This window comes from Aaosphaeria arxii, assembly GCF_010015735.1.
Source record: "Aaosphaeria arxii CBS 175.79 unplaced genomic scaffold BU24scaffold_8, whole genome shotgun sequence".
Classification (NCBI taxonomy): Eukaryota; Fungi; Ascomycota; class Dothideomycetes; order Pleosporales; genus Aaosphaeria; species Aaosphaeria arxii.
This window is the reverse complement of record NW_022983481.1, coordinates 840,766-866,125: the sequence shown is the minus strand read 5'-3', so window position 1 is coordinate 866,125 and position 25,360 is coordinate 840,766. Positions and strand designations below refer to the sequence as shown.

The 25,360-nt window shown below is 51.6% G+C and overlaps 9 protein-coding genes across 9 annotated transcripts; 4 read left to right on the top strand and 5 right to left on the bottom strand.

The window, feature by feature from the left end:
* Positions 1 to 821: 821 nt before the first annotated feature.
* Positions 822 to 3,380, bottom strand: BU24DRAFT_270465 (Di-copper centre-containing protein). The gene is made up of 5 exons (XM_033522585.1): positions 2,787 to 3,380; positions 2,315 to 2,700; positions 1,837 to 2,260; positions 1,201 to 1,775; positions 822 to 1,114 (listed from the first exon to the last, which is right to left on the bottom strand). The coding sequence occupies exons 1-5, from the start codon at positions 3,106 to 3,108 to the stop codon at positions 962 to 964; spliced, it is 1,860 nt and encodes a 619-aa protein (XP_033380464.1). The 5' UTR covers positions 3,109 to 3,380; the 3' UTR covers positions 822 to 961.
* Positions 3,381 to 4,832: 1,452 nt separating this feature from the next.
* BU24DRAFT_353041 (DUF1750-domain-containing protein) lies at positions 4,833 to 7,021 on the bottom strand (the record flags this gene model as incomplete). The annotated part of the gene is made up of 3 exons (XM_033523761.1): positions 4,833 to 6,587; positions 6,638 to 6,901; positions 6,971 to 7,021. The coding sequence occupies 3 exons, from the start codon at positions 7,019 to 7,021 to the stop codon at positions 4,833 to 4,835; spliced, it is 2,070 nt and encodes a 689-aa protein (XP_033380463.1).
* A 266-nt stretch (positions 7,022 to 7,287) lies between these two features.
* BU24DRAFT_425960 (RNA-binding domain-containing protein) lies at positions 7,288 to 8,642 on the bottom strand. The gene is made up of 2 exons (XM_033528862.1): positions 8,521 to 8,642; positions 7,288 to 8,470 (listed from the first exon to the last, which is right to left on the bottom strand). Exons 1-2 carry the CDS (start codon positions 8,536 to 8,538, stop codon positions 7,706 to 7,708), a joined length of 783 nt encoding a protein of 260 aa, XP_033380462.1. The 5' UTR covers positions 8,539 to 8,642; the 3' UTR covers positions 7,288 to 7,705.
* A 2,459-nt stretch (positions 8,643 to 11,101) lies between these two features.
* BU24DRAFT_425957 (decarboxylating 6-phosphogluconate dehydrogenase) lies at positions 11,102 to 13,284 on the top strand. Its single transcript, XM_033528861.1, has 10 exons — positions 11,102 to 11,206; positions 11,292 to 11,320; positions 11,378 to 11,396; positions 11,459 to 11,478; positions 11,537 to 11,568; positions 11,637 to 11,968; positions 12,024 to 12,158; positions 12,212 to 12,643; positions 12,697 to 12,887; positions 12,946 to 13,284. The coding sequence occupies exons 1-10, from the start codon at positions 11,165 to 11,167 to the stop codon at positions 13,193 to 13,195; spliced, it is 1,482 nt and encodes a 493-aa protein (XP_033380461.1). The 5' UTR covers positions 11,102 to 11,164; the 3' UTR covers positions 13,196 to 13,284.
* A 785-nt stretch (positions 13,285 to 14,069) lies between these two features.
* Positions 14,070 to 15,412, top strand: BU24DRAFT_270165 (uncharacterized protein). The gene is made up of 3 exons (XM_033522584.1): positions 14,070 to 14,381; positions 14,483 to 14,860; positions 14,966 to 15,412. The coding sequence occupies exons 1-3, from the start codon at positions 14,269 to 14,271 to the stop codon at positions 15,183 to 15,185; spliced, it is 711 nt and encodes a 236-aa protein (XP_033380460.1). The 5' UTR covers positions 14,070 to 14,268; the 3' UTR covers positions 15,186 to 15,412.
* Positions 15,413 to 17,314: 1,902 nt separating this feature from the next.
* BU24DRAFT_353054 (uncharacterized protein) lies at positions 17,315 to 18,298 on the top strand (the record flags this gene model as incomplete). The annotated part of the gene is made up of 1 exon (XM_033523764.1): positions 17,315 to 18,298. The coding sequence occupies one exon, from the start codon at positions 17,315 to 17,317 to the stop codon at positions 18,296 to 18,298; it is 984 nt and encodes a 327-aa protein (XP_033380459.1).
* On the bottom strand, positions 18,291 to 19,951 carry BU24DRAFT_270151 (uncharacterized protein). Its single transcript, XM_033522582.1, has one exon. The coding sequence runs from the start codon at positions 19,521 to 19,523 to the stop codon at positions 18,507 to 18,509; it is 1,017 nt and encodes a 338-aa protein (XP_033380458.1). The 5' UTR covers positions 19,524 to 19,951; the 3' UTR covers positions 18,291 to 18,506.
* Positions 19,952 to 21,234, bottom strand: BU24DRAFT_270155 (lytic polysaccharide monooxygenase). The gene is made up of 3 exons (XM_033522583.1): positions 21,089 to 21,234; positions 20,698 to 21,039; positions 19,952 to 20,649 (listed from the first exon to the last, which is right to left on the bottom strand). The coding sequence occupies exons 1-3, from the start codon at positions 21,150 to 21,152 to the stop codon at positions 20,381 to 20,383; spliced, it is 675 nt and encodes a 224-aa protein (XP_033380457.1). The 5' UTR covers positions 21,153 to 21,234; the 3' UTR covers positions 19,952 to 20,380.
* Positions 21,235 to 22,647: 1,413 nt separating this feature from the next.
* BU24DRAFT_425953 (uncharacterized protein) lies at positions 22,648 to 25,273 on the top strand. Its single transcript, XM_033528860.1, has 5 exons — positions 22,648 to 23,090; positions 23,149 to 23,356; positions 23,409 to 23,809; positions 23,857 to 24,858; positions 24,912 to 25,273. The coding sequence occupies exons 1-5, from the start codon at positions 22,815 to 22,817 to the stop codon at positions 25,107 to 25,109; spliced, it is 2,085 nt and encodes a 694-aa protein (XP_033380456.1). The 5' UTR covers positions 22,648 to 22,814; the 3' UTR covers positions 25,110 to 25,273.
* Positions 25,274 to 25,360: the final 87 nt, after the last annotated feature.

The window sequence follows — 25,360 nt, the reverse complement described above, 5'->3', positions numbered from 1 at the left end:
CTCGTCGTCCGATTCGCCCGCCGAAAGATTGTACTCCTGCGGCACGAATGGCGCTCGCGGCTTCATCGCCGTCCTCGTTTTCTTCGGCGCCATTTTTTCTCTTGCGGGATTGAAGATGCAAGGGGCAGCGCGCTTGTGCAAGGCGGCGAATAATGGTAATTGGCGTTCGGTGCGAACGAAGGACGAGGTTGTCGAGCAAGCTCGTTGTTGTTCTTTTCCTCTCGCGGTTCTTGGGGAATTATTTTTTTTGGGAGAGGAAAAGAGGTCGTAGCGGCAGTCGGGGAAAATTGAGTGCAGATCCCGACATTTTCTTTGGGAGAGGCGTGGCGCTAGTTTTGGCAGCCACAGCATCCGTCAGTTTCATTGCGCTCTCGTTCCTATTGTTTTTGAAGAAAGAGTAGAATGGTATCAGCTTCTACGAATAAGTTTCGACTCTCTTCAAATGATTGGTACTCCCTAATTCACAAGGTTATATCATACTCCTGAACCAACTTTGCCAATGCAACGCCCTCACCAAGCCCGACGACACAGTGAACCAGCTCACATATGCCAATTATACAAAGATCAAGTCAGGTCACAGTTTGCGAAACATGAAAAATGTAAGAATTTACGTCAAGTACAACGCAAAAGAAATGATAAAGTAAATACGACCAGAAAAATTATATTCAGCTTGTGCCAATGAATGTCTATCCATGCTTCGTCCTTCCTGATATTACTGCTGCCGATCCTATTATACCTTCCTTCCTTCCCTTCTACAATATACATTTATCAACCACCTCCTGTTAGGTTTCCCCTTTCATCTCCCCTCCTATCTCTCTTAAATTATGATAGTTGTGGTTTTGTCGTTATGTTTATCCAATTAATTATCATCCCCTCCCCAAAACTCCACTCCTATCTCACATTCTCTCACACGCATGCTCTGCAGAAGCTTTCGGCAACTACGACATCGAGAAGGGATGCCCTACAAGTTTTCACCAGTAGAGTTCTTCAGTGTCTTGTAATCGCCCTTAAGCTTCGGGAACTCTGTTGTGGAGTTCGAGGGCTGAATGTCCTGCCATGCAACACTGACCTGGAAGCCCGGGACGTCTTTCGTCGAGACTTGGTCGCCGTTTGCCTTATAGACGTCAGTATTCGGAACGTGAGTTATCGTTTCATGCAAGAGAGGAACCAAAGGGAAGGGGAGAACAGTTTATGACTTACGGAAATGACACGCCACTTCAGGTTCTTCTTCAGATACTCCTCGACGTCCTTCTCCTTGAAGCTACTGAGCTCCTTGCTGTGGGCTTTCGATTCCAGGGCAGCGGTGAGCGGCACCACACAGTGAGCGTCAACGTTCGGTTGTTGCTTGTCGGAGCTTCCCTTCTGTGAGAGGATGCCGGCCATACCGAGGAACGAGGGTTCCTTCGCCCATGTGTCGGAACCACTGGACGGTGCATCGCCAAGGAAGACGTAAACGGTGATGGAGCCGTCGAAGCCGAACTTGCGGGCCTTGATGTTGAGGTCGTACTTGCGGTTGTAGGAGAAGGCTGCTGCACCGGCGACACCCTTGTTGTCCTCGCGGGTGTGGAGGGGTACGGAAACCGCGCGGGCCTTGAAGTTGCCAAGTTGGGATGTTGCACGAGGCCCGTAGAGGGAGTTCACACGGCTGACGAGGGTGGCGGCGCCGTCAGTGAGGTCATTGAACTCAGGGTAGGTGTAGCCTAGGGTGGTGATCCAGCGGACATCGGATGAGGACCAGAAGTTGCCTTGGTCGTCCTTACGGAATGGCGTCAGTGCTGCGAGGGATTAGCTTCAGTGAAGAGGGTTGCCGGGTGAGGACGAGTATGAAGTGCTTACCAGTATTCGCGTCAGCAAAACTGCCTCCCGGATAGGTCCAGGTTGCGAATGTATTCTCCATCCCTCGAACATAACTATTCGGGTTGAGTGCCTCCCAGATGGCGAACAGACGATCCACGTTCGCATGATGGAGCCAGAAGATAGGATCGAAAGCAGCCATGGCAATTTCGGACATGTGGCCACCGCCGCCGACGGTGTTGTGGATCGTGTCATGCAGAGACTCGAAACTGTCACCAGGCTGCAAGTAATTACTGATCGAAGTAAAGTCGTGCTCTAGCGAGAGCATGTCATAAACGCGAGACTGCATGTTCCTACGGTTGTCGTCAAGATCCATGGCCACGAGATCATTTCGGCTTGCGGCATTGCCACTGCTGGAACTGGGGTTCCTGACAGTCTGTGTGTAAGTTGTCCATGGTGCAGAGGCCTAATATCATTAATTATTTCCTTATTTCAGTAAACAATAGGAGTTTTGACATACAAAATCTTCCCTAACGAGTGGATGAAATCTGTATGTCAATAAAGGATTGTCGAATGTCGCTGTGCCGTTCGGCAGAGCAACAGTGACTGTTCTCCGTTGCGCACTGAGAGGGAATGAACCTTCGCCATCGGGTGGTACAGCCGCCCAGTCCCAGTATGGGAGACGGAGCGTTGTCAGCGCTGTTTCGTACCCATCCTTCACGTCACCGTCGTCCAGCTCGGAGATCACCTGACGAGCATTGAGATACAGGATCTGCTCAAAAAGCGCCAGATACGGTCGGTGCCATGTCGTAAAAAGATTCGATCCATGTGGGCAGTAACCGCCTCCCGAAGCGCCCTGTCCTTGGCCCACACCGTCCCAAGTCACGTATGGACGTCCATGTATACCTTTACACACGTGTCAGCCCAGTTGAGAAAGTACATTGTGAGACAAATCGTCCCAGTCTCAATCGGTTCTTCAATGTTTCACATACCGGAGATCTGGTAGTAACTGAGCTTATCCCGTTGGTCTGTGTTCTGGAATCTCCTCAATCCGAGGAGGAACAGGTTCCACTGATCCGTGTTTCTCTCCAGCTCCCGAACTTCCAAACGTGGATGTGCATTATTGTCGCCAAAATTGGCGGCACCAAGTGTCACTATCACACTCTGCTGGCGCTCCTCCAATGTCCGCAGCGCCTCATCGCTGACAGATCCATCGGTAAATCCCACGGGCGAAGCAAGGCTGGAAGGCGATATCAACAAACTCGTGAAAAGAATATGTTTAGCGACCGTGGTAACAGTAGTGATTGGCGACATTATGCTGGATTATTGGCAACTGAAAAAGTACAAACGAATGTGTATCTTTGAAACACGAAAAATAAAAAAAAAGTTGGAAATTGACCTGAAGAGACATGGTTGCGAAGATCTACCTTGGGAAAAATGTACCCTCTCCGGGACCCTCGATCGATTTGCGGCCACAACAAAGAAACCACCGTGGGGGGCCTGTACTAGCAAGCAGAAAAGGTACGTCCTGTCTGAATGCGGGTTCCACCTATATAAAGATAAATGGTATACCGTCATGTCCGATAGATCGATTCCGGCCGAGGCCTCTTTGCGCGCTTTTGCATTGTCAGTCGATCGGGCTTCCTCAGGTGATATGCCGAGAACTGGTTCGAGATCGAGCCTTTTGATATCACGAGAACCGCAAGTTATCGGGCGAAATTGAACACTTGACAGTATTTTGCGGAGAGCGCTTGTCCGCAGTGATTCATTTCTTGGTACAACTAGCTCAATCCGGTCAAATCCAGGGCCGGCCCGAAGCCGCAACAACGCAAAACCGTCAACAAGCTCCAATATCAGATCATGCATAGCAGCAGATCATAAATGGAGTAATGTTATTTCTCTTGAATGACATGCTCAATTGCAGGTTTAAGTCAACATCTTGAATGAATACACACCTTGTACTGTGCAGAAATTGACGTTCGAAGTCCAATCGAGTAGTATTAAGCTTCTCGCCTAGAGCATCCAGGGGACCCTGACGACCCCGACCATCTCCGGAAACAGACTAGCCTGAGGCTCCATGTCCGACAACATTACATTGTTCTTCCAACTAACAACAGTACACATGCAATGTCCTGCACGATAGCTTCCTTCAATCGACCTCGCAATAGCGCGCCACTAACCATATCTCCTCTCGCTACCATCACTTCTGCACCGGTCTCCCCTTAACCAAAGTCCGAGATGTCACTATAGAGACCCTGAGCCAGAGTTTATCAACTTCCTCATTCATTGCCAACACGCATGCGGGAGGTGCTGGACGTCAAGTGTACCTGTACCTGTGCCTGTGCCTGTGCCTGTACCCTAATTTCTAGGTTCCTAGTGTCTGGCTCGGCGGAGCGAGCATCTCCGGGGCTATACGCAAAGCGTAGGGGGGATGTTGGTGGGTTCATGAGGTAGATGGATGGTTGGATGATCTGAAGGGTAGGGCAGATGGAGGAGATTTGGGAGGTAAGTTGGACGTAATTAGAGTTTTTGGCGTTTGCGGGTGTTGGGTTGAATCAATGCAGTGCCAAAGCAAGACACCTCGGTGTCATGAGCTCGTCCATTCAGCATGTGGTTGATCGCTTGGACGAAAGCAAGATTATGATAGTTGGTCACGTACACGGTACTGCAATCAAGAAGTCGCACATCATCAATCAATCGATGCCCGTGTATGTGAAGGAAAGAAGGAGGCCATGATTCTACAGTACACAACACAGCTATAGCCCAATAAAAAGAGTTAATGCAAAAGAGTGGTTTTCACCATCCCGCATTCCCACCATCGTGCAAAAAAAAAAATGCATGCATGAAACGAAGGCTCCATCAACCTTGACGGAGCCCACTCATGTCAAGTTCACCCGCAAGAAACTCCCAATCCTTTCCCCAATTAGCGCCCCGAAAACCCAACACAATCGCACCATCACTGCCCTATCTCTCCTTCTTCGCCACACGTGCTTCATCCATAGCAGCAGAGCGGGAATCAAAAGGCGAAACGCTCACCACTACGAAGCGTCGCCGTCCGCACCCTCGCCGCCATGGTGCATCTCGGTGCCGTGGAACGCGTCGCCGAAGGCCGAGTCGTCGACGAGGTCGAGCCCCATGTTATCGTCGACATTCGTGTAGTCTGCGAGCGCGTCGCCGGCGGTGTCGAGGTTGTCGAAGGAGCCGAAGTCGGTGCTGTCGAAGATGCCGGCGGAGGGGTCTGCGTCGGTGCTTGGCTGCTGTGGTGCGGTGGTGCTCGCGGCAGGGGCGGTGGTTGTGGCTGTTGGAGCTGATGGACCGGCAGAGGAGGAGGCGGGTTGTTGGGCGGTGGTGGTTGTGGTGGTGGAGGTGGTCGGGTCAACGACGACCCAGTCGTTGTCTGCGGTTCCTTCTGGGGCGCTGGGCATGTCAGGCATGTCGACGTCTAGGTCGAGGAGCTCGTTGGCGTCGTTGTTGGTGGGTTCGACGGCGGGTGCTGCCGCGGGGGCTGGGGCGCTTGGGGTGGCGACGGCTGATTGGGATTGACTTGGAGGCTGGGACAGTGCAGGGACGGAGAGACTTGCTCCTGGTGTGCCGGCGAGCGAGGTGGATCCGTACTGATCGAGGAGGCCTGCCGCACTGTTTTCGGCGTCGATGGCATCGGCGCCGCCGTTTGAGCCATTGCCATTGGTTGCAGGTGTGGCGTCGTCGCCGTTGACTTGTTGGTTCTTTTGCAGCACTTGCTCTTCGATCAATCCTCCCTTGTCGAGACATACCACGCTCTTCTTGGGCTCGAACTCGACACCGATATTCTTCTGAAGCTCCTGTACGACATCCTCCACGGGATCCGCATCTTCTTGCGCCGTGGCGTAGTCTCGTGATCGGGGGATATCTCGTAACCGTCTTTCAGCTTTGATATATGTTCGGTTCCGCTTGAGATCGGCCATCTTCTTCTCATGGGCGGCTTTGAGCTTGGCAAGTTCGGCCTCCTGCTTCTTAGTGTAGTCTGCGACGCGAGATTCGAAGTCTTTCAATTGCTCGGGATGTAACCTATTATAGCTCTTGACGTCGTACTCCTTCCTCCGGTTGTCGAGACCGCTTGAATCACGTTCGATGTTCAGGGGTGGATGCTCGCCTGTCGATACGTCCAGAATGTCGACAGTGAGAGGAGCGAGTTCACCCATCAACCCGAGTCCGAGGTCAATAGGTAGAATCTTGCCGACAGCATGAGGAGACGAGAAGATCTCCTCCATCCACTCGTGATGTTGCTTATATCGTGATAAACTGATCTCACGGGGAGTCATGAAGTCGAAAGTATCCTGCGTCGAGTTCTCCTCCTCTTCCAATGTCTGTTCAAGATCTTGCGCGGGTGCCCGCGGGGGCTGGTTGACGCGCTGACGCTTGTTCGGAGGCTGCTGTCCGGGATATGCGCCTCTCTGTGGGATCTGCTGCATGGGGTTCATCGGGTTGTAGAACGGACTCGGTTGCGCGGCGCCGCGTTGGAACTCGACTCGAGGCCAGTTTGTGCGGTCTGCCAGCATGAACTCCTTCCTGACAAGCTGGCCGGCATTCTCAAGCGTCGCTCGCTGCTGCAGAACTTGCTGGACGTCGGGGCGGATGCCGATCTGGCTGGCGGGTATGCGACTGGCGGGATCTGCTCCGGTGTAATGCACCACCCAGAGCGTAGGATCAATAGGTCCTGGGCCTTGCGTGATCCTGTATCGGTATCGAGCGTGAGATGTGACGGCCTCGTGCGGGTAGTGGAAACCGCTCTTGTGGATGAGAACTTGGATATTCTGCTCCCTGTTAGCCATGATTGTCATTGCGCGGACAAGATTCGTCGTACATAGCCCCGGATAGGGATTTCGTAGGCAACCTCAGCATCTGCCCAGACCAGTCCGTCTGATGCGAACTGGTTCTGCATGCGCGGTGGCTGCCATGTCAAGAAGAGTGTGCCATCTGGTGGAGGAGCCGGGAAGTACGTCCATGCGACGGCGGCCGTGTCCTTCACGATCGTTGGTCCTTTGATGAGATACTCAAGAGCTTGCGCGGGTTGAAGCGACGGGACTCTTGGGAATCGGTAATTGGAGACGAGGTGCACATGGGGAAGCTAGAGGATTGCATGAGCGCATGTCGGGTTGAAAACAGCATAATCTGTACATACGACTTGGGGAGGCACAAGCTGGCTTGGATCACCGGCTTGCGCGTGGTTCTGGTTCATCCCGTACATGGTGGTGAGCGACAATGCGACAATCAGGATCCGATTACGACCGTTCGCGAAGATTGGGGTCGGACGTCGATGTTGAGAGATGCGGAAGTTCTGTGAGCCTGTCGCGCTTTCTCCAACGCGACGGACAATTGCCAAGCATTATGGATGAGCACGTCACGTGAGAACCTGAATCACTCAATTTGGTATGGTGCGTTATGCACGTTGCTCAATCGTCTGTTTGGTCTCGAAATCACTGAATCTATCATCATTGCTTTCCGGCTTTTGATATCATGTTGATTTAACTTTTTTTTGAATTCGTATGTATGGCCGATCTTCTGGCCTCCTGCTACCTGCAAAATTTCATTATGATTATCCTACAAGGACTGCGCAAAAGCCCAGCGCAAAAATAACTTTTTGCCAATCCTTTGGCAATGTCGGGGAATCTCTGAAGTATTATAGACGTGTAGTCATAGTGTACATGTTTAAACTGCTACTCATATTCACGTGCCAAACTGATATCGCTTCGTTTCGAGGGCGTATAGGCGATGGTTCTGGGACTGTAGTAGATGAGCGAGCTGTTTAGGCGTTTATCGCGTCAGTCTCAACGGTTGCAAGCTACACAAAGACGCATTTATGAAACTTTGCGCATATTGTTGCGTTGATGTCGAAAATCCAATCTTGAATGATGGTGATCGGAAATTGAGCTCAACCCAAAATTCTAGGTCCGCCAGACTTTTTATGGGGGTGTTTCTGGATGCCGTTATGAGCAAAAGTGCCCGCTCCGGCTGCAGCGTTTCCAGGTTTATTGTTTCCTTTCTTGTTGTTCTTTCCATACTTCCCATGCTTGTCGTCTTTCTTAGTGGTTGCAGTGACTTCGGTGTTGGCTCGCTTTATACGGACTGGATGGCTGCCAATGTACTTGCCTTCCATCTCCTTGGCGGCGCGAAAGTAGTCGTCAGTGTTTGAGAAACTGACAAATCCATAACTCTTGCTCTTGGTGGACTTCTTGTCGCGCACGACGCGCGCCTTGGACACGGAAGGATATTTGGAGAAGGCTTTGAGAAGAGAGTCGTCGGTCACTTCTCCCGCGAGATTTCCGACGAAAAGACGTGGATGCAATGGATCCCACTCGAGCAAAGACGAATCCTCCCAGGTTTTTCCACCGCCCTGACGCAAGACCGTCTTCTGTTTGCCCTTGTCAGCGCCTGTGCCACTGGCAGCATCGCGGTCGGGGGTAGATGTAGTCTCGCCTGTCCTAGATCCAAGCGGGACCGTGTTTGCGTTGCCCTGCGGTCCCTTCTTGTTTCCCGTATCTTCCTTTGGCGCATAGGCACTGTTCCAAGCTGCGATTTGCGCCTCCTCTTCAGGGTCGAGCCCTCCCTGTCTTCCATACCCGCGCCCACCGGTGGCACCAGGAACACCATAAGGGTTTCCGTAGGCTGAAGATGTAGAGGTGCCGTAGCTAGGCTGCTGTTGCTGATAGTATGCATTTGACGGGTACTGATTTGAGTGATACCCACCAGTGTTGTAGGGGGCATGTGAAGACATCATACCTGGCGCTGTGGCAGCAGACATGTACGGTTGAGGGGCCCGCGACACCACGGAGCGTGGCATGAGGCCGTTGAAGGCGGGAGCAGCGTTGGGATAGGTACGCGCCGAGTTGTTGGTGTTGTGTCGAGGAGGTGCAGAATAGGTCGCGCTCGGAGGACGCGCAGGGAGGGAGTGGTGAGGTTCCAGGTTGTTGTTGTTGGACGGCCCAGACATAATGCTGACTGTGACGATGGTTTGGATGCGTTATCAGGTGGAGTCTGAGAGCGCAGCACGTACCCTTGGTACAGACTGCAGAGACTGATTGTTACTGTTTCTGATTGAGGATGGAGGAGGTTACGACAAGTTAGGTGACGCAGTTCAGAGCAGGGATGGAACGGCCGCGGCTGTGAATTTTGGCCGGGCGTAGGCAGGTAGGCTGAGGCAGGTAGGGTTGGCAAAGCAGTCTGGAATAGGGTGGAGTATGATGAATTACCTTCGGAAATCGGGGAGTATGTACTCGTGTGTATGGATGATACTCCTCTTTAGTGGGTAAAGGGTATTTTCTGGGTAAGGTATGCGTGGGAGGGTGGAGTAACTCGAGTCCCTTTGGTTGCAACGAGAAATGCCGCACTTGGGTCGGTTGGTGGTTGGTGTGGGTGAAAGGTTGTTAGGAGGGAAGAGGCTGATGTTTGCTGACTGAACGCGGCGTGGGAGGGCGGCGGGCGCCAAGCGCTTTGTGGGAAGGATTAATAAGGATGTGTTACGGTTAAAGAGCCAGAGACGGAGATCGGGCTTTGGACTTTGGCTGGTCGGCCCGCACGCGTGGGAGGGTAAATTTGATGCTTAGGCCGACTATAGCTAGATAGTAGGAGAACGAGGCGTGTATCGTGTGTTTTTGTTGGGGCAAAACTTGTCAAGGAGGTTTCGAAGGGAGGAGGAAGAAAAAATGATAGACGAAGGTCTTGGCAGGTTACGACTATGATGATGGGTGAAGGACTGAAGCTTGATGGACACCTCCAGGTAGATGGATGGGAATTATTATTACTCGTACGGAATACTGTATGGAAATAATACTACAATCTACTACATCATGAGCAACAATAAAGATCAATTTGCTCTTCCTCCATTTTCTCGTCATTTCTCTTCTTTTCCATTCCCATAGATATCATCAGTATGTCCAGATTGAGATATGTGCTCCGAGGCCGCAAACCGCAAACGCCGACAGACACGTGACATACGGACCACCGTTTTTGGAGGGGGAGAATACAGGGAGGGGAGAGGAGGCAAGAGTTTCCATAGTTACTGTAACATCAAAGTCGGTTACTTGTCATCCATATTGATGACTACGAGTAGGTAGGGATACGAGTACAACCATTGTCTTCCATCATCATTATACAGACTGCTATCGTATGTACATACACGTCAACGTCTGTCTTCCTTTTCCTTCTTGAGGAGATGGGGGAAGTCTTACAATAAATAAGTCACGAACAAGCGGCATCTGGTAATCAAGGCTTGTTGGTCTCACTGGGCAGCAATGGGTAATTGTTCCCCGAATGAGGAGGGACAAAGCAGGGGTGGGTTGGCGTAGGGGAAGTAGACTGTAACTTGTAAGAGGTAGGGTAATATTACTACAGTAGTACCATCTTTTGTCATCATTGTAATGGGATAGTCAACTCACTCAGGCACCGAGTTACGTAGGTATTGACCAGCTAATAAGCATACCCACCTAATCAGCTCATCCAACTATCCAGGTAATTAGTAGTAATGATACATCATTCTCTCTTCTAGTAGGAAAGATGGAGGTGGAGGCGGAGGTGGAGGTTAGCAGAGGCTGCCGGAGAGGGAAATAATCCATCACCACCACATGGCACAGAGTATCAAATGCGTTTTTCCGTTCTCCGTGGTGCAGTTCCAGAAAGTCACAAATGACAAACAGACGACAAACAGCAATTAGTCTCACCATCGCCTTAGTGTACGATAGTGTATAGAGTGGTAAGAGGATACTGGCAGTAATTACTGTTTGCGCTACCACCGCGGCCGACGCGCGCTTTCTCCGGTGGGTTTTACTTACTACGTACACAGTAGGTATTCGGTAGGTAGGCCTCGTACGGTGTTCCCTCCTGTCCATGTCCATGCCACGCCTTGCCTTGCCTCCGTGTCTCCTAGCTAGGTATCTAGGTAGTTAGTACTGCGTAGTGGTTAGGTTTGGAATTAGACGGATTAGACGGATTAGATGGATTAGAAAGAATCTGTAGGGATGATTTATTGGGACGTGCTTGACGCTCATTGACGCAGGCCGTAACCAATTGCCCCGCCCACGCCGCTTGCCGCTACTCAGTTTACTACTCCCACTCCAGTCTCCCACCCATCTCCCCCTCCACCACCATTACCTACCACCACACCAAGAAACAAGTCCATCAAACTTCCGGGTCGGAAAGAAAGCCAAAAAACGTACTTATCTACATCCCACCCCCAGCTCATCCGTCAGTCTTCTCCTGTCTTCCTATCCTCCATCTTCATCCAATTCCAATTCCAATCTCTCCAATACCGTTGCCTTTGCAAAGCAACTGGATACCCCGCCATTAACATACCCCCTCAATCTTACCATCACATAGCTCAACAACAACCCCCACCATGTCTGAAGCCGTTGGAGATTTCGGCCTCATCGGCCTTGCTGTAAGTTCCATTGCTCCCCTCAATCCTTCCTCCCTTTTGCTACGCATTGCGAGTTGGAACATATGGCTAACTCTCAATCCTCTAGGTCATGGGCCAGAACTTGATTCTGAATGCGTAAGCCGCTACTCAAGACCCTATTGCTTCCATAAGCCTTGCTAACTTCAATTCAAGCGCCGATCACGGTTTCACTGTACGTTAACCCCCTTACCCATCTGAAGTATCATCGGGGCAGTTTCGCTGACTATCATCAAGGTTGTTGCTTTCAACCGAACGTAGGATCAATCCCAGCTCCCCCGCACTGCCTCCAATGGTAGACTGACAATCGAACAGCGTCGCCAAGGTTGACCGTTTCCTCGAGAATGGTAGGTTCCAATCGCCGGCATCATTTTACATTCATACAGAATTGGTCGGCTAACGCAATGCTATGCAGAGGCCAAGGGCAAGTCCATTGTCGGCGCAAACTCCATCAAGGACTTCGTCTCCAAGCTCAAGAAGCCCCGAAGGATGATGATGCTCGTCATGGCCGGAAAGCCCGTTGACGACTTCATTGAGCTCCTCCTTACCGAGGGAGGTGTTGAGGAGGGCGACATCATCATCGATGGTGGAAACTCCCACTACCCCGACACCAACCGCCGCACAAAGTACCTTGCCACCAAGGGCATCCGTTACGTTGGTAGCGGTGTCTCCGGTGGAGAGGAGGGTGCCCGTTACGGTCCCTCCATCATGCCCGGTGGTAACGAGGAGGCATGGCCATACATCAAGGTGAGTCGAGAAGGGCAGGTTCGGGAGATTTCACGATTCTAATACAAGTAAACAGGACGTCCTCCAGTCCATCTCCGCCAAGTCTGATGGCGAGGCCTGCTGCCAGTGGGTCGGTGACGAGGGTGCCGGTCACTACGTCAAGATGGTGCACAACGGTATTGAGTACGGTGACATGCAATTGATTTGCGAGGTAAGCCTGGGTCGACATGAACCTGCAGAAACCGTCGATTAACCCCGCGACAGGCCTACGATATCATGAAGCGCGGTCTCGGAATGAAGAACAAGGAGATCGGTGATGTCTTCACCGAGTGGAACAAGGGTGTCTTGGACTCTTTCCTCATTGAGATCACCCGCGACATCATGTACAAGAACGACGAGAAGGATGGTGTCCCCATCGTTGAGAAGATCCTCGACTCTGCTGGCCAGAAGGGTACCGGAAAGTGGACCGCCATCAACGCTCTTGACCTCGGCATGCCCGTCACCTTGATCGGTGAGGCTGTCTTCGCCCGTTGCTTGTCCTCGATCAAGGCTGAGCGTACCCGTGCCTCTGCCATCCTCGACGGACCCACCCCCAGCTTCACTGGAGACAGGCAGGCATTCATCGACAACCTTGAGCAGGCCCTCTACGCCTCCAAGATCATCTCCTACGCACAGGGCTTCATGTTGATGGAGAGCGTAAGTACACCACAGAAAAAAGCTCGTGAACGATGTTTCTAACAAGACTACAGGCCGCCAAGGAGTACGGCTGGAAGCTCAACAAGCCCGAGATCGCCCTCATGTGGCGCGGTGGCTGCATCATCCGCTCTGTCTTCCTCAAGGACATCACCAAGGCCTACCGTGCCAACCCCAACCTCGAGAACTTGCTCTTCGACGACTTCTTCAATAAGGCTATCCACAAGGCACAGCCCGGATGGAGAGAGTAAGTCTATTCTGAGCCCCGGGATTGTAGCCACTTTCAATGCTAACATGATCCGCAGCGTCATCTCCAAGGGAGCTCTCTGGGGTATCCCCACCCCCGCTTTCAGCACTGCTCTTAGCTTCTACGACGGTTACCGCACCAAGGACCTCCCCGCCAACCTCCTCCAGGCCCAGCGTGACTACTTCGGTGCCCACACCTTCAGGGTCAAGCCTGAGTTCGCCAGCGAGGAGTTCCCCGAGGGCCAGAACATCCACGTCAACTGGACCGGAAGGGGAGGCAACGTCTCTGCCTCAACATACACCGCATAAGCGAGTGATGGTGATGGTTGGATGATGATTGGAAGGTTGATTAATTGATAAGATTTTTATTATGGTTGAGGATCAGCCGTAGATGCAGCGACATCTGCTCATGAAAAAATAATGCCCATATAGGATACAGAAGAATATTCAAAATTTCAAAAAGTGAAAACAGTAGTTCCCAAAGTCTTGATTCAAGTGAATTTCATTATTGTGTCATGAAGTATCATTAACTGTTGCAATCATTATCTACACTATATGGAGTGATTGCTTGTAGTTGCGATTATTTCCAATGTTTGTGATCTGACGTTTTGGCGGGCAGCTAGCCGTTTCAAGACTAGCTCACAATAGGAACCGTACTCAGCCAGACAATGTGAGACTCTACAAGATTGAGAATGAATTGGTGAATGCCTATGTGTCTTCTACGCGCGGAGTACAATATAATCGCCTTTGTATGCTATAATGTGTGCCAATCATTAATTATAAAACAAGCACTTTTATAGCGATCGCTCTACCAAACGGCGGGCAGGTGAAACGAAACGAAAGCGTGACAGGACAGGACCAGCCCAGGGTGCGGTGGTTCGGAAAGTTTCCCACCACACCTGGACCACACACACCACAAACCCGCTCCGGCCAGCGATCCAAGCAAGCGCCAGCGGCCAGTGCCAGTGCCAGCGCCAGTTCATGTTCAAGTTCCCCAGTAGCAGCTACTAATAAAAGTGACAGTGCAACTTGCACGTTACCTTGCCTTGTTCTCCAAAAGTGCAGCGCGGCCCTGAACCATCTGCATCATCCGCATCTGCTGCGTGCGCACCTCTTCTTCTTCTTCCTTCTTGCGCCCGCCTGCTGCCGACCTCCCCTTTCCTCTCCTCCGTCGTGCGCAGTCATTATCCTATTCTTCTTGTCGCTCCTTAGCATTGGTTTCTTCCGCTTTGCATGACTCTCTGGCGTTTGGCTTCCGGGAGTCTTTGGTGAGCGTCAAGTCCGGAGTAATCGATTAATCAACTTTCAGACGCTTCCTCCACACATCTACCTACACGGTACCCACCCCGAACACCGTCCGCACCACGGAAGAACGACCCATCATGGCCGATACCAAGAGGCAGAGCATGGCGGGAAAGGTCGCTACACCAAAGGTCGGCCCTACCAAGGAGGTAATTGATGGTGACTCCAGCCTGTACAAGGCCGTTGGAGCACGGTATGTCTCTCCTGCAACCGCATCCTCTCCTCCTCCGACAAAGGAGAACCCCCTCGTACAATCCAAAGCAAAAACCATGCTGACGCGCAGTCGAACCGCAGGATCAAAATTACTTGCGCCCCGCACAACAACGTGCTTGAGGGCACCCTGTTCACAACATGCAACGTCACCAACGCAATCGCAATAAACACCGCACCCGCCCCGCCGAACCCCTCAGCGCCGCTGTCCAGCCAGCCTGGCGACTTCCACATCATTCCGTTCGGCCACATCGTGACCTTCGAGCTCGTCGGTCCGGGAGAGCGGGCACCCGAATCCGCCGCGGGCTTTGATGGAGCTCTGCCCAGCATCACCAAGGTGGATCTCGAGGCATTGAAGGCGAGAGAGGAGAACACCATCCGAGAGATGAAGAAGAAGGACGCACAAAAGGGCAAGGGCGTCACCAAGGAAGCTCAGGAGTTGTTCGATTATATCGCTAGGACGTGAGTGTTCCCTTCGTCTTCCTCCGCCTTTGTTTTCTTCGCCCACGACCCTTCAACCTGGGATTTATTTATCATGTCTCGCTAACCTTGTTGTCTCACCATTAGACTCCCACTCCGATGGGCAGGGACCCAAATCGTCGTCAACGAAGCTTCGCTCATCGACGCGCCGTACGGCCTCAACAACATCAAGTCCGCGCCCGGCAAGGAGCAAAGCGAAGCCCATGTCCGTAAGATCGTCGAGCGCTTCTACCAACTCAAGAAGCCCGCACAGGGAGCCCCTCGAGCCTCGGTCGCAACCCCAATCGCGCCCCGGAAAGGAGGTTGAGTAAATAACCCCCATCCCCCCTCCAAACAAAGGCGAAAGACGAAGAGATAAAAGGAGGAAAACATCACGGAAAGAAGAGGATGATGTACACATATATCTAGGCCGGCCGGCCCTCCAGTCAATGGATTGGGAGGCTTCCGAAACAATTTTTCTCGCGCGCCGCTCCGGGGAGGGGGCTACATTCATCACGAGATATGTAGATGTTTAAGTTTCTAGTTCGGGGAAATTTTTACTCGTGGTAACTGTGGTAAACTACTTCCTTCATCTTCTCCGATCAAGACACACCCATACACACACCAGTACTAAAGTTATGGAAAGCCAGACAGACATGTTTAGTAGCAGCGAGCTCTCGCTCTCATATCTACTAGCATTAGCGTGTTTTCTGGACTACCATAATCGAATTAAAACAATCAATCCATCCATCCATCCATCCATCTACAAATCCAAGCAAATTTAGCCACTGTCGATTGAAGTGTTACCACTGGCGTTGTGTTTATGCCATACCATAACCAACCGTAACTCACGTAGGTCCTTGCCCATACAGAACGTCGTCCTTCGACAGGCTCGAAGAGAGAGGGTGGGAATGTATTCGAGATGTTCGCCCACCGACATGAACCCAATTCTTCACAATTGTAATAGGGACTTAGTACACACTCCTCCCTTCCTGAATAGGAAGGGTACTGCTGTCTCTACTCACCAGGATGACAAATGCTAGGTAAGTACTCCAAGAAATGGATAATAGGTTTTGGGGTTGGGGTTGGGGTTGGGGTCGAACGAGTTTGTAGCTTAGCTATACACATACGTAGGAGAAATACATGCAACGAAAAATAGGATACTTACGCTTTGACGACAGGAATGAATGGCGTCAATGCAACGGGACTCAATTGCATTACTTGCCTACAAGCCCTACCTACCTACAGAGCTTACACTCACCAAGGTAGGCGTCTGGGTAGATAGGTATATGATAACCCTCCTTCCCTCTCCTATCGTTGTTCACACGTATTTTATTGAAGTCTTTTCGGTTTTCCGGGGTGGAAGGCGGAGGTTGCAATGCTGGAAGAGGACGACTGAGGTTTTGAGAGTGACTGACTGATTGCTCGATTGATGGCAAGCACTGACAGGGCTAGGTATATGTATGTCGGCCTCACCGCGTGTATAGAAAACTTTCGGTGAGATTATCGGTGTTGTTATCAACTTACCAATTATCAACCCATCACAGACCTTAACCCCAGTCATGTCCAAGGATGTCTCTACCATTTTCCTGGGGTCCCTTAATTCTGGAGATGAGCAATTGGCTCGAACCCTGATGTCAAAAGTCGCCAAGTATTCACGTTTTCCTCGGGAAGATTAGGAACGTCCAATTGTCCAATTGACTTGACTCTTTGGAGAATGTTGCAAGATGGGACGAGATGTGCAGGGCAATGTTGAGGTCGTAAGTCGGGCCGAGGTAACGTTGTGAAACTAACGAAATATCCCGTTACAGGTGTACGCAGATACATGTACATGTACGCCACGATGACAAGGGGGATTGATGTGCGTGCAAAGGTATGGAAGAGAGTAATGCTGAGATGTTTGTTTTATGACTATGGATGGGTATATGTAAAACCCACCATGGGACGATAGTGTTTAGTGACTTGATTGGCACGGAGGTGACGTGCGAGTGGAGTTCTCTACCTTCGCGCGACATTCGACATCGGCCGGTTCGGTTTCCTCTCGATTGATCGATTGACATTGGGCCTATTGCGGGTGCGAGACAGACACGGTCGTCCAGCGGCCAGCCACCACGACGGCTAATGATGTCTAGAACGCTAGGTCAGGCTCAGGTTTCGTTATCTCGCTCTTGGGGGAGGAGGCATAAGCTTTCGTTAGTGGGTGTGCCGTCCCGCTCGAGGTACATAAGTTCGCGAGGTGAAGCTACACATGCGGGTTTTAAGAGCAACGTTCGCTTTCGACAGTGTTGGCTTGTGAAGAGAGAGTTCAGCTCCGGGTTTTCTGCTTTCAGGGACAATTGGATTGATAAGAGCTTCCTCTCCTCTGTCGATTTACGACCTATAATTCCTAGGACTGCTGCGACAACGATTTCGAAGTCACTACGCCAGATATCGACGTTCAGCTCCAAGGCCACCACCATGGACAGCAGTCCAGATATCTCTGAACCTTCCACCGCACCCTCCTCCACCTGCAACACACCCAAAACCTTCCTCACCACCCTCGCCAAATACGACCTCACCGAGCAATCCCTCCTCCAAATCCACAATGACCTCGTCACTCTCGCCCGGGAAGCCGGCCAAATGATGCTGGACGCCGACCCAACGCTCCAACCCCCAACGACCAAGAAGAACACCAGCGACCTCGTCACCCTCACCGACCGCGCAATCGAAACCATGATCCTAACCCGCCTCTCGGCCTCCCACCCCACCATCCACTTCCTCGGCGAAGAAACCTCCAAGACCAACCAGCGCCTCACCCCCAACCCGACATTCATCTGCGACCCCATCGACGGCACCCTGAACTTCATCCACGGCTTCCCCAACACCGCCGTCTCGCTCGCCCTCGCCATCGACAAGATCCCCGTCGTCGGCGTCGTCTTCAACCCCTTCCGCGGCGACCTCTACACCGCGATAAAGCACCGCGGCGCGTTCCTCACCACGCCCACCCGCACATTCAAACTCCCCCTGAACCCCATCCCCCGCCCGCTCCCCTCGCTGTCGAGCTGCCTCGTAGCGCTGGAATGGGGCTCCGAACGCAGCGGCGCGAACTGGGATCTCCGGACGCGCGTGGCGAAGACCCTGCTGTCTGCGAAGGAGGACGGGGCCGGGAAGATGGTGCGGTCGATACGGAGTTCCGGGTCCGCGGCGCTCGATCTGTGCTACGTCGCTGCGGGCCAGCTCGACGTGTTCTGGGAGGGTGGGTGCTGGGCTTGGGATGTTTGTGCGGGTTGGTGCGTGCTAGAGGAGGCGGGAGGGTTGGTCGTGGGTGCGAATCCGGGGGAGTGGGAGGTCGAGCTCGAGGGGAGGAGGTATCTTGGTGTTAGGGGGGCGAAGAGGGGGGAGCAGAGGGGGGTGGTGGGGGAGGTTTGGGGGGTTATGGGGGATGGGAGGTTTGTGTTTTGAAGGGGGAAGGAGGAGGAGGAGGTTATGATTGATGAATTAATTGAATGATTGGGATTTCCTGGGAAAGGGATAGAGGGTAATACCATGATGAATGAAATGAAATGAAAAGATATACATGTTAAATCCCCGATACCGACATACACCATCGTCCATCTTACCATCTACAACTGTTCACTGACACCCCATTCATCGATCCGACGTACACCCCCTAAATCCGATGGCAGAACAAATACAGCGGACTCTCTCCATTCCTATTCCTCTCCTTCCCCCATCCAACCATCCCCAACGTCTGCTCCGTCGCCTGCTGCTGCCCATGATGAAACTGCACTCCCTTCGCCCACCTCCCATTCCCCAGCTCTATACACTCGGTGACCGCCCAGCCCTGACAATCCGCGTCAGGCAACCTCATCGCGCCAATGAGCCGATTCACCGTCCACCCGCTATCCACCTGCATCGGCTCGACCGTCAACGGGACACCCGACGTCTCCCACGGCGGCCAGTTACAGTGAATGCGGTACACGGCCGTCGTCTCCGCGGGCTGGCACACCGTGTGGCCCGGCAAGTCACCCTCCGGCTTCACGGTCGCGTCGTTTTGGGCGCCCGGGACGGCGCCGGATCCGCCGTCGATGATGGGAGGGGGAGGCTTGAAGGGGAAGGGGAGACCCATTCCCATTCCCCCCATGCCGTAGGGCATGCCCATCCCCATCCCCATGCCTGCCATACCGCCTGGATACATGCCGCCGACGCCGACGCCGCCGAGGACGGGGGGTGCGGCGCCGGGAGTCCAGGGGAGACCGCTGCCGGCGAAGGGCGCGGGGAAGCCGCCGTAGCCGGAGCCCCAGTTCAGGGGGGAGATTCCGGAGCCCGGGATAGGAGGCGGTGGGAACGGTGGGTGTGAGGGGTGCTGCGTGTAGAGTGCTGGGCCGCCGTTTGGATGGAGGGGAGGGTGGCCTGGGATGGGGATGGAGGCGTAGGGGGGTGGTGGTCCGATGGGGAGGGCCATGCCGGGTGGTGCTGGGGCTGGCGGCGGTGGTGCGGCTGCTGGGTTGCCGAGGAGGACGGCGGCGCCTGGTGCTGGGCCGTTGACGATGACGCCGACGGGGGCTCCTGGGGGTGCTTGGAGGGCTTCTTCGAAGGCTGGTGGTGGAAGTGGGTCGTGGTTGATGTTGGGGTTTTGGCTCACGTCGACGAGCCACTGGTGTCCCGGTGGTGGTGGTCCAGCCATCTAGGGTTGTTGATGAGGTGTTAAAGGAAGGATTGGAATTTAAGGAGTTAGAGAGACTGGAAATGTAGGACGTATCGAGATAGGTTGGCCTCTGGACTCAGGTGTTCAGGAGTGGAGGATAGCCAGGGAGATGATCCGTGAACATGTTGAGAGATGTTGGTGGTTTATATGTTGGCAAAGCAATGATGCAGGTGTGAATAGACAGACATGGGCGTTGACGTGAATAGATAGACATGAGCGCTGACATGGCGAACACGGATGTCGAGGATTGTGCGCGCTGGCAAGCTGTCCCAACGGAATGATTGGTGATATGGCAGTGACGAGGGCAGTGTGAAGAATGTACAAATGTTTTTGATATCGTGATGAATTATTGGTATAACTGAACCTAAATTGTGAATTTTATGAGTGATTTAGTTGCGCGGTGCCGGTCCGTTGTCGCACGTTTGAAGATTATGTGATGTTGTGTTGTGTGAATCATAACCTATGATTTGGCGTTAGTCATTCTAGAAAGTTGTTCTTCACCAACTGTGACAACGAGGCTCGAGGGGTGTCGTCTTCCATGCCGGTTGTCATTGAATGCAGAGTAAGAAGCGAACGCCAACCCGTTAGATAGAACTTGAAAGTGAGAAAGAAAAAGATGGACCTATTGTGATCCAGGAATATCAAGTACGTGGAAGCAAACGAGTGTAATGTGTTGGAACCGAATGTTATATTAGACAATGAAGAAAAGTAAAGAAGTCTAAAATCCCAGTGGTGACAGCAGAGATGCATTATTTACATCGCGGCGAATTATGCAACAATGAGCCATGGATCCCCACATCAACACGGCCGCTCAGGCAGTCTTATGTCGTCAATGTTTAGCAGGTCGCAACCTTGGGGCCAGGGACAATGTAAGAGTTGAAGTTGTTGTAAATGTTGGCCGTGTATCCTGGATCGGATGACTTCACGTGACCAGGAATCTTGACGGTAGGCTTCGGGCTTCCGGAGCCACCACCGGTAACCTTGACTTGAGCGCATGCGACGTAGAACTGAGGTGGCGATCCCGGGTTGTGAATGCCGAGCTGCTCGATGCGAAGAAGGTAGTCACCAGCCGAGATGCAGGAAGGAAGCTGAACGCTATAGGTCACTGTGGAAAATGAGTAAAACGTAACTAAGCAAGACTGGGCCTACTCACAGCTCATATCCCACTTTGCCTGACCTCCACTGAAGGATGGACCGATCTCCTTGATCTTGAACCAATCGGTCGAGCCATCGGCAGCTACTGCGTCCGAAACCTTGGTCATATAGAAGGAGACAGGGCCTTGGTGGTAGACTGCAGTATCGGCAGTGAAGGAAACAGATGAGCCTGCGGCCACAGAGACCGTCGTGGTGTTACCTCCTCCAGAAGATGCGCCGACATTGCACCTCAAGTCGTTGGAGCTAAGGGAAGTGACGGGCGAGTTGTAGTTAGAGTTCGTCCGAACATTCTGGTATTTTGCACCCTTTGCTCCGTTGGCAGTGAGGTACTGGAATATGTCTAGCAGTTTCAGTACACGAAAGAACCATGAAGACTCATCTATACATACAGTGGCCCTGTGCGACCTCAGCAAGAGTCGCAAGGAGGAGAGTGGCAGCAGCAAATGTCTTCATGATGATAACTGATAGATGAACAACTCGCAAAAAGGTGTCGATACTGGTAGAATGCTCAAGGAAGGCGTACAACGTAGCTTTCCACCTGGAGACGGTTTATATATCAGTCCGCATAACAACCTGACTCCTCTATACCTGCCATGGTGCAATATTGGACTAATTACTCAAATTGCACCAGATAGGTTGACTGTCCAGCCTTGATTGGCGTTCGCATTGGCACCTAAATGAATTGGTGCCCAGTGCATTTGGTGCTTTGGTTCGGTAATCCCTCGGGAAGTGTCCGGATGACCTGGTGTGGGGGAGGTAACGTGGTTTATCGAAATCCATATATATCGGTCTAGAATTAAAGGGTGACAAAAGAGATCGGCCGTGATTTGGATAGGGGTGCTGGAAGGGTCAGCAATATAAAGAGTATGGCAAATGCCATTTCGCGAATCTCGGCTTGAGAACGTGCCCATGGGGAAGTGAGTCTGGTAACCAATGAACATGAGGAAAACAGCCGATTCGCATGGCCGTAAGTGAAACTTTTGTGGGGATGATACAATCTATCGGTTGGTCGCTGTCACGTTGGAAGTGCCAAATACAGTAATATAATCGGTAATATTGATATAGTGCTTGGACAGCCCGATTCGGCTACAGTCAAGGGCCTGGAAGAACAATAGGCAGTATTCAAGAAAAAACAGTTTGTACTAAGAATGATGTCAGTGCCAGGCTGTGCCATGATCAATTGGTGTATGGGAGAATCTTTCAGGGGGCACGCGAAGGTGTTTCCAAACTCTGGTGACTGCCAACCGCAGAGAAAAGATTGGGTCAAAGGCTGTCGACCATGTACTTAGAACTTCGGGATGATATTGCATGTTGCCCATAGTTCGATATATGGCAGACGATTCAAGTCGACCCAAATGGACCTAGAGAATGAAGGATGCAGCTGCGACTCACTGGCATCAAAATTGATCACGTGTGCTACGTCTTGCAGTGTTGAAGATAAGTCAGACAGCGGAGTCTCTTGTCCGACGATGGAATCTGATTTCCGATGAATCTTCTGATATGACTATTACGAAGTGGGCTGGATTAACGGGAGTTGCTCAGAGATAGGCCAGGGTTTATCAGTTGAAAGGCTTGGATATGCCTGCACATAGCACTAGCCAGGTTGATAGGAATCGAGGACTGTATGACTGGAACCTGGGAGACAAGCTGACTGTGGCGAAGAGGTCTGTAGCATGTGTGTAACGCAGTAGAACCATACATCATCAAGAAATAGAGGGATGAATACTTCTCGTATCATAGATGTCCAAGTGTCCGTACGTGTTTGTGTTAGGTAGGTTGTACGTAGGTATCTTGTCTGGTGGGAGTGCGGGGTAGTTAGATACAGGGGCGATTGTTCTTCCCACGTTGACACTAATCCCAATAAGACAAGTCCACCCGGCTTATCTCCATCATCGACCGAGAAACTGACTTGTACTGGCTGAGGAGACTATCAAATCGCACTACGCTTGGAAGACCAACAATGTTAGGTAAAAACTTCCAGCATCGCCCTCTTCCGACATCTTTACGTGATCTCACTATAAGAACATAACACTCTTCCATCATTCAATTCCCCTCCTAAGAAGTTCACTTCCATGGTAGCATCATCATTGGCTTAGAACTATTTCGCTTTGCACAATGTCCACAGAAGCCATCGCCACCAGCCCTGCGGCATCAACCGCCAAGAGCGTTGCGACCCATCCTCTTGCACCTTTGTCAGCACAAGAACTCACTTCTGCTGCATCGATAATCAAGGCTTCATGGCCAGCACATACAGACCTACATTTCAAGGTCGTGACGCTGGAAGAGCCACCAAAGGCCGAAGTCCTGAAGTATCTAGATGCTGAACATCAAAAGACTTCTCTTCCAAGTATCAGTCGAAAGGCATTCGTGAATTACTACATACGCAACACCGTGAGTCCAAATCGATATATGCATTGAAAGACGTAGGCATTGACCAGGCTATGTTCAGAATAAATTCCACGAGGCCATTGTTGATCTTTCTACCGGACACGTAGTTTCCAATGTGCTTCTCGGCCCCTTTTTCCATGCCAACGGAGATGGCGAGGAAATCGTGGCCATTGAGAAGGCGGTGCTTCAGGATGAAAGCGTAAAAGCAGAGATTGCCAAACTTCAGCTCCCAGAAGGAACTGTGGTCATTTCAGACCCTTGGATCTACGGTCAGCGAATTCATGCATGCATAAATGTCCTAAGAGCTGACTAGGAGTATAGGATCTGATGGTGTCAACGATGAGGAAAGGCTGTATCAATGTTTCCTCTATTTGCGTGATCCCATGAACCCAGGAGAAGCGGACTCAAACCACTACGCACTTCCGTTGCCCATATCCCCTGTCGTTAGCACCGCCGATAACAACAAGGTAATCCGTATCGATATCATGCCAACAGGTGTCGATAACACCATTAAACCAATTGGCCCATACAAAGTGCAACCGCCAAATGAATACGTTTCTGAGTACCAGAGTCTGCGAACAGACCTGAAGCCCTTAAGAGTTGTTCAGCCGGAAGGTGCAAGCTTCCAAGTGACCCGAGAGGGCACATCAAGTATTCTTGCTTGGCAAAAGTGGAAGTTCAGAGTGGGATTCAACCAGAGAGAAGGCATGGTCTTGTACGATGTGAGTAACAGTCTTGTCATTATCCTACTGATCACTAATTTTCCCAGGTGCGATACGATGGACGCCCATTGTTCTATCGACTAAGCCTTTCTGACATGAACATCCCCTATGCTGACCCACGCCACCCCTTCCATAAGAAATCCGCCTTCGATCTTGGTGATGCCGGAGCGGGAATCATGGCAAACAACCTCAAGCTCGGTTGTGACTGCTTAGGATCAATCTATTACCTGGACGCAGTACTGTCTGACGACAAAGGCGGGGTCACTCCAATGGACAACGTTGTTTGCATACACGAACAGGACGCCGGTATTGGTTGGAAGCATACCAATTACCGAACCGGTCGCGCTGCCGTTGTACGCTCCCGCGAGCTTGTGCTCCAATCCATCATCACCGTCTCCAACTACGAGTACATTCTGGCCTTCATTTTCAACCAGGCCGGTGAGATCGATTATGAGATTCGAGCAACAGGTATATTAAGCACGCAACCGATTGATGAGGGCATTGAGGTACCTTTTGGAACGGTCGTTCATCCTGGCGTTCTCGCCGTTCATCATCAACACATCTTCAGTCTGCGTGTCGATCCAATGATTGACGGGCTTGATAACCGCGTCGCCTACGAGGAAGCCCATGCCATGCCTCGATCAGAGTTCAACCCTCACGGCACCGGGTATTTCACCAAGGAAACCGTAATCTCGGAATCTGGAGGCTACGATCTTGACTACGACAAGAATCGTACATTCAAAATCCAAAACGCCAACGTTCGCAATCCCATCAACGGAAAGCCTGTGGCCTACAAGATCCAGGCCCCACCGTTCCAAAAGATCTTGTCAGACAAGGACAGCTTCAACTACAAGCGCGCAGAATTCTCCGACCACAACATCTACGTCGTGAAGCATCGCGATGGCGAACTGTACGCAGGAGGAAAATATACGAACCAGTCGCGAGGCGGAACCGGCGTGCGATCGTGGGCAGACCGAAAGGACAACGTTCAAGACACCGATCTGGTTGTCTACATCCAAGCGGGCATCAACCACGTGCCACGCATTGAGGTAAGCTGAACTAAGCTCGCTCTTCCCATTACTCAACTAACTTTGTGCTCCAGGATTTCCCCGTCATGCCTTGTGAGATATTGAAGATTCACATGAAGCCTGTCAATTTCTTTGATAAGAATCCCGCGCTTGATGTCGCGCCTAGCGAGCAGGGGTTCAATAAGAGTGTGCTGGTCAGTGAGCAACATCACCAGCCTACCGTGGAAGCAACCATCGACAAGGACGGTGCATGCTGCGGACCGAAGTTATGAGTTGGATAAGTGCTACAATAATAAGCAATTTATCAATTGGGTGATTTTTGTGGAATTTACTACCCTGGCAGCGCTTCGCATATGCTAGTATAGTACTAGCAAGGAGAGTTAAGACGTTGGAATAGATAGAATTTCTACCGTAAGGCATTTTTAATATATCCTTGGATGATCTAAGATGCTTTTTATTGGATTTTTGCGTGATTCCGATGTGTTACGTTGACGAGGTTAATTACTTTGTGGTCTCATAATGC

What these genes read in the sequence shown, in the direction of transcription:
- BU24DRAFT_270155 (XM_033522583.1), bottom strand. Translation starts at nt 21,152, where the DNA reads ATGAAGACATTTGCTGCTGCCACTCTCCTCCTTGCGACTCTTGCTGAG. An exon ending in TGAGGTCGCACAGGGCCACT is followed by an intron (nt 21,040 to 21,088) that starts GTATGTATAGAT and finishes TGAAACTGCTAG; the next exon opens with ACATATTCCAGTACCTCACT. An exon ending in GGCAAAGTGGGATATGAGCT is followed by an intron (nt 20,650 to 20,697) that starts GTGAGTAGGCCC and finishes CATTTTCCACAG; the next exon opens with TGACCTATAGCGTTCAGCTT.
- BU24DRAFT_425953 (XM_033528860.1), top strand. Translation starts at nt 22,815, where the DNA reads ATGTCCACAGAAGCCATCGCCACCAGCCCTGCGGCATCAACCGCCAAG. An exon ending in ATTACTACATACGCAACACC is followed by an intron (nt 23,091 to 23,148) that starts GTGAGTCCAAAT and finishes GGCTATGTTCAG; the next exon opens with AATAAATTCCACGAGGCCAT. An exon ending in TTCAGACCCTTGGATCTACG is followed by an intron (nt 23,357 to 23,408) that starts GTCAGCGAATTC and finishes CTAGGAGTATAG; the next exon opens with GATCTGATGGTGTCAACGAT.
- BU24DRAFT_270151 (XM_033522582.1), bottom strand. Translation starts at nt 19,523, where the DNA reads ATGGCTGGACCACCACCACCGGGACACCAGTGGCTCGTCGACGTGAGC.
- BU24DRAFT_270165 (XM_033522584.1), top strand. Translation starts at nt 14,269, where the DNA reads ATGGCCGATACCAAGAGGCAGAGCATGGCGGGAAAGGTCGCTACACCA. An exon ending in TACAAGGCCGTTGGAGCACG is followed by an intron (nt 14,382 to 14,482) that starts GTATGTCTCTCC and finishes GTCGAACCGCAG; the next exon opens with GATCAAAATTACTTGCGCCC. An exon ending in TTCGATTATATCGCTAGGAC is followed by an intron (nt 14,861 to 14,965) that starts GTGAGTGTTCCC and finishes TCTCACCATTAG; the next exon opens with ACTCCCACTCCGATGGGCAG.
- BU24DRAFT_425957 (XM_033528861.1), top strand. Translation starts at nt 11,165, where the DNA reads ATGTCTGAAGCCGTTGGAGATTTCGGCCTCATCGGCCTTGCT. An exon ending in AGGCATGGCCATACATCAAG is followed by an intron (nt 11,969 to 12,023) that starts GTGAGTCGAGAA and finishes ACAAGTAAACAG; the next exon opens with GACGTCCTCCAGTCCATCTC. An exon ending in GCACAGCCCGGATGGAGAGA is followed by an intron (nt 12,888 to 12,945) that starts GTAAGTCTATTC and finishes CATGATCCGCAG; the next exon opens with CGTCATCTCCAAGGGAGCTC.
- BU24DRAFT_270465 (XM_033522585.1), bottom strand. Translation starts at nt 3,108, where the DNA reads ATGTCGCCAATCACTACTGTTACCACGGTCGCTAAACATATTCTTTTC. An exon ending in CAGTTACTACCAGATCTCCG is followed by an intron (nt 2,701 to 2,786) that starts GTATGTGAAACA and finishes ACGTGTGTAAAG; the next exon opens with GTATACATGGACGTCCATAC. An exon ending in TGAAGTGGCGTGTCATTTCC is followed by an intron (nt 1,115 to 1,200) that starts GTAAGTCATAAA and finishes GACGTCTATAAG; the next exon opens with GCAAACGGCGACCAAGTCTC.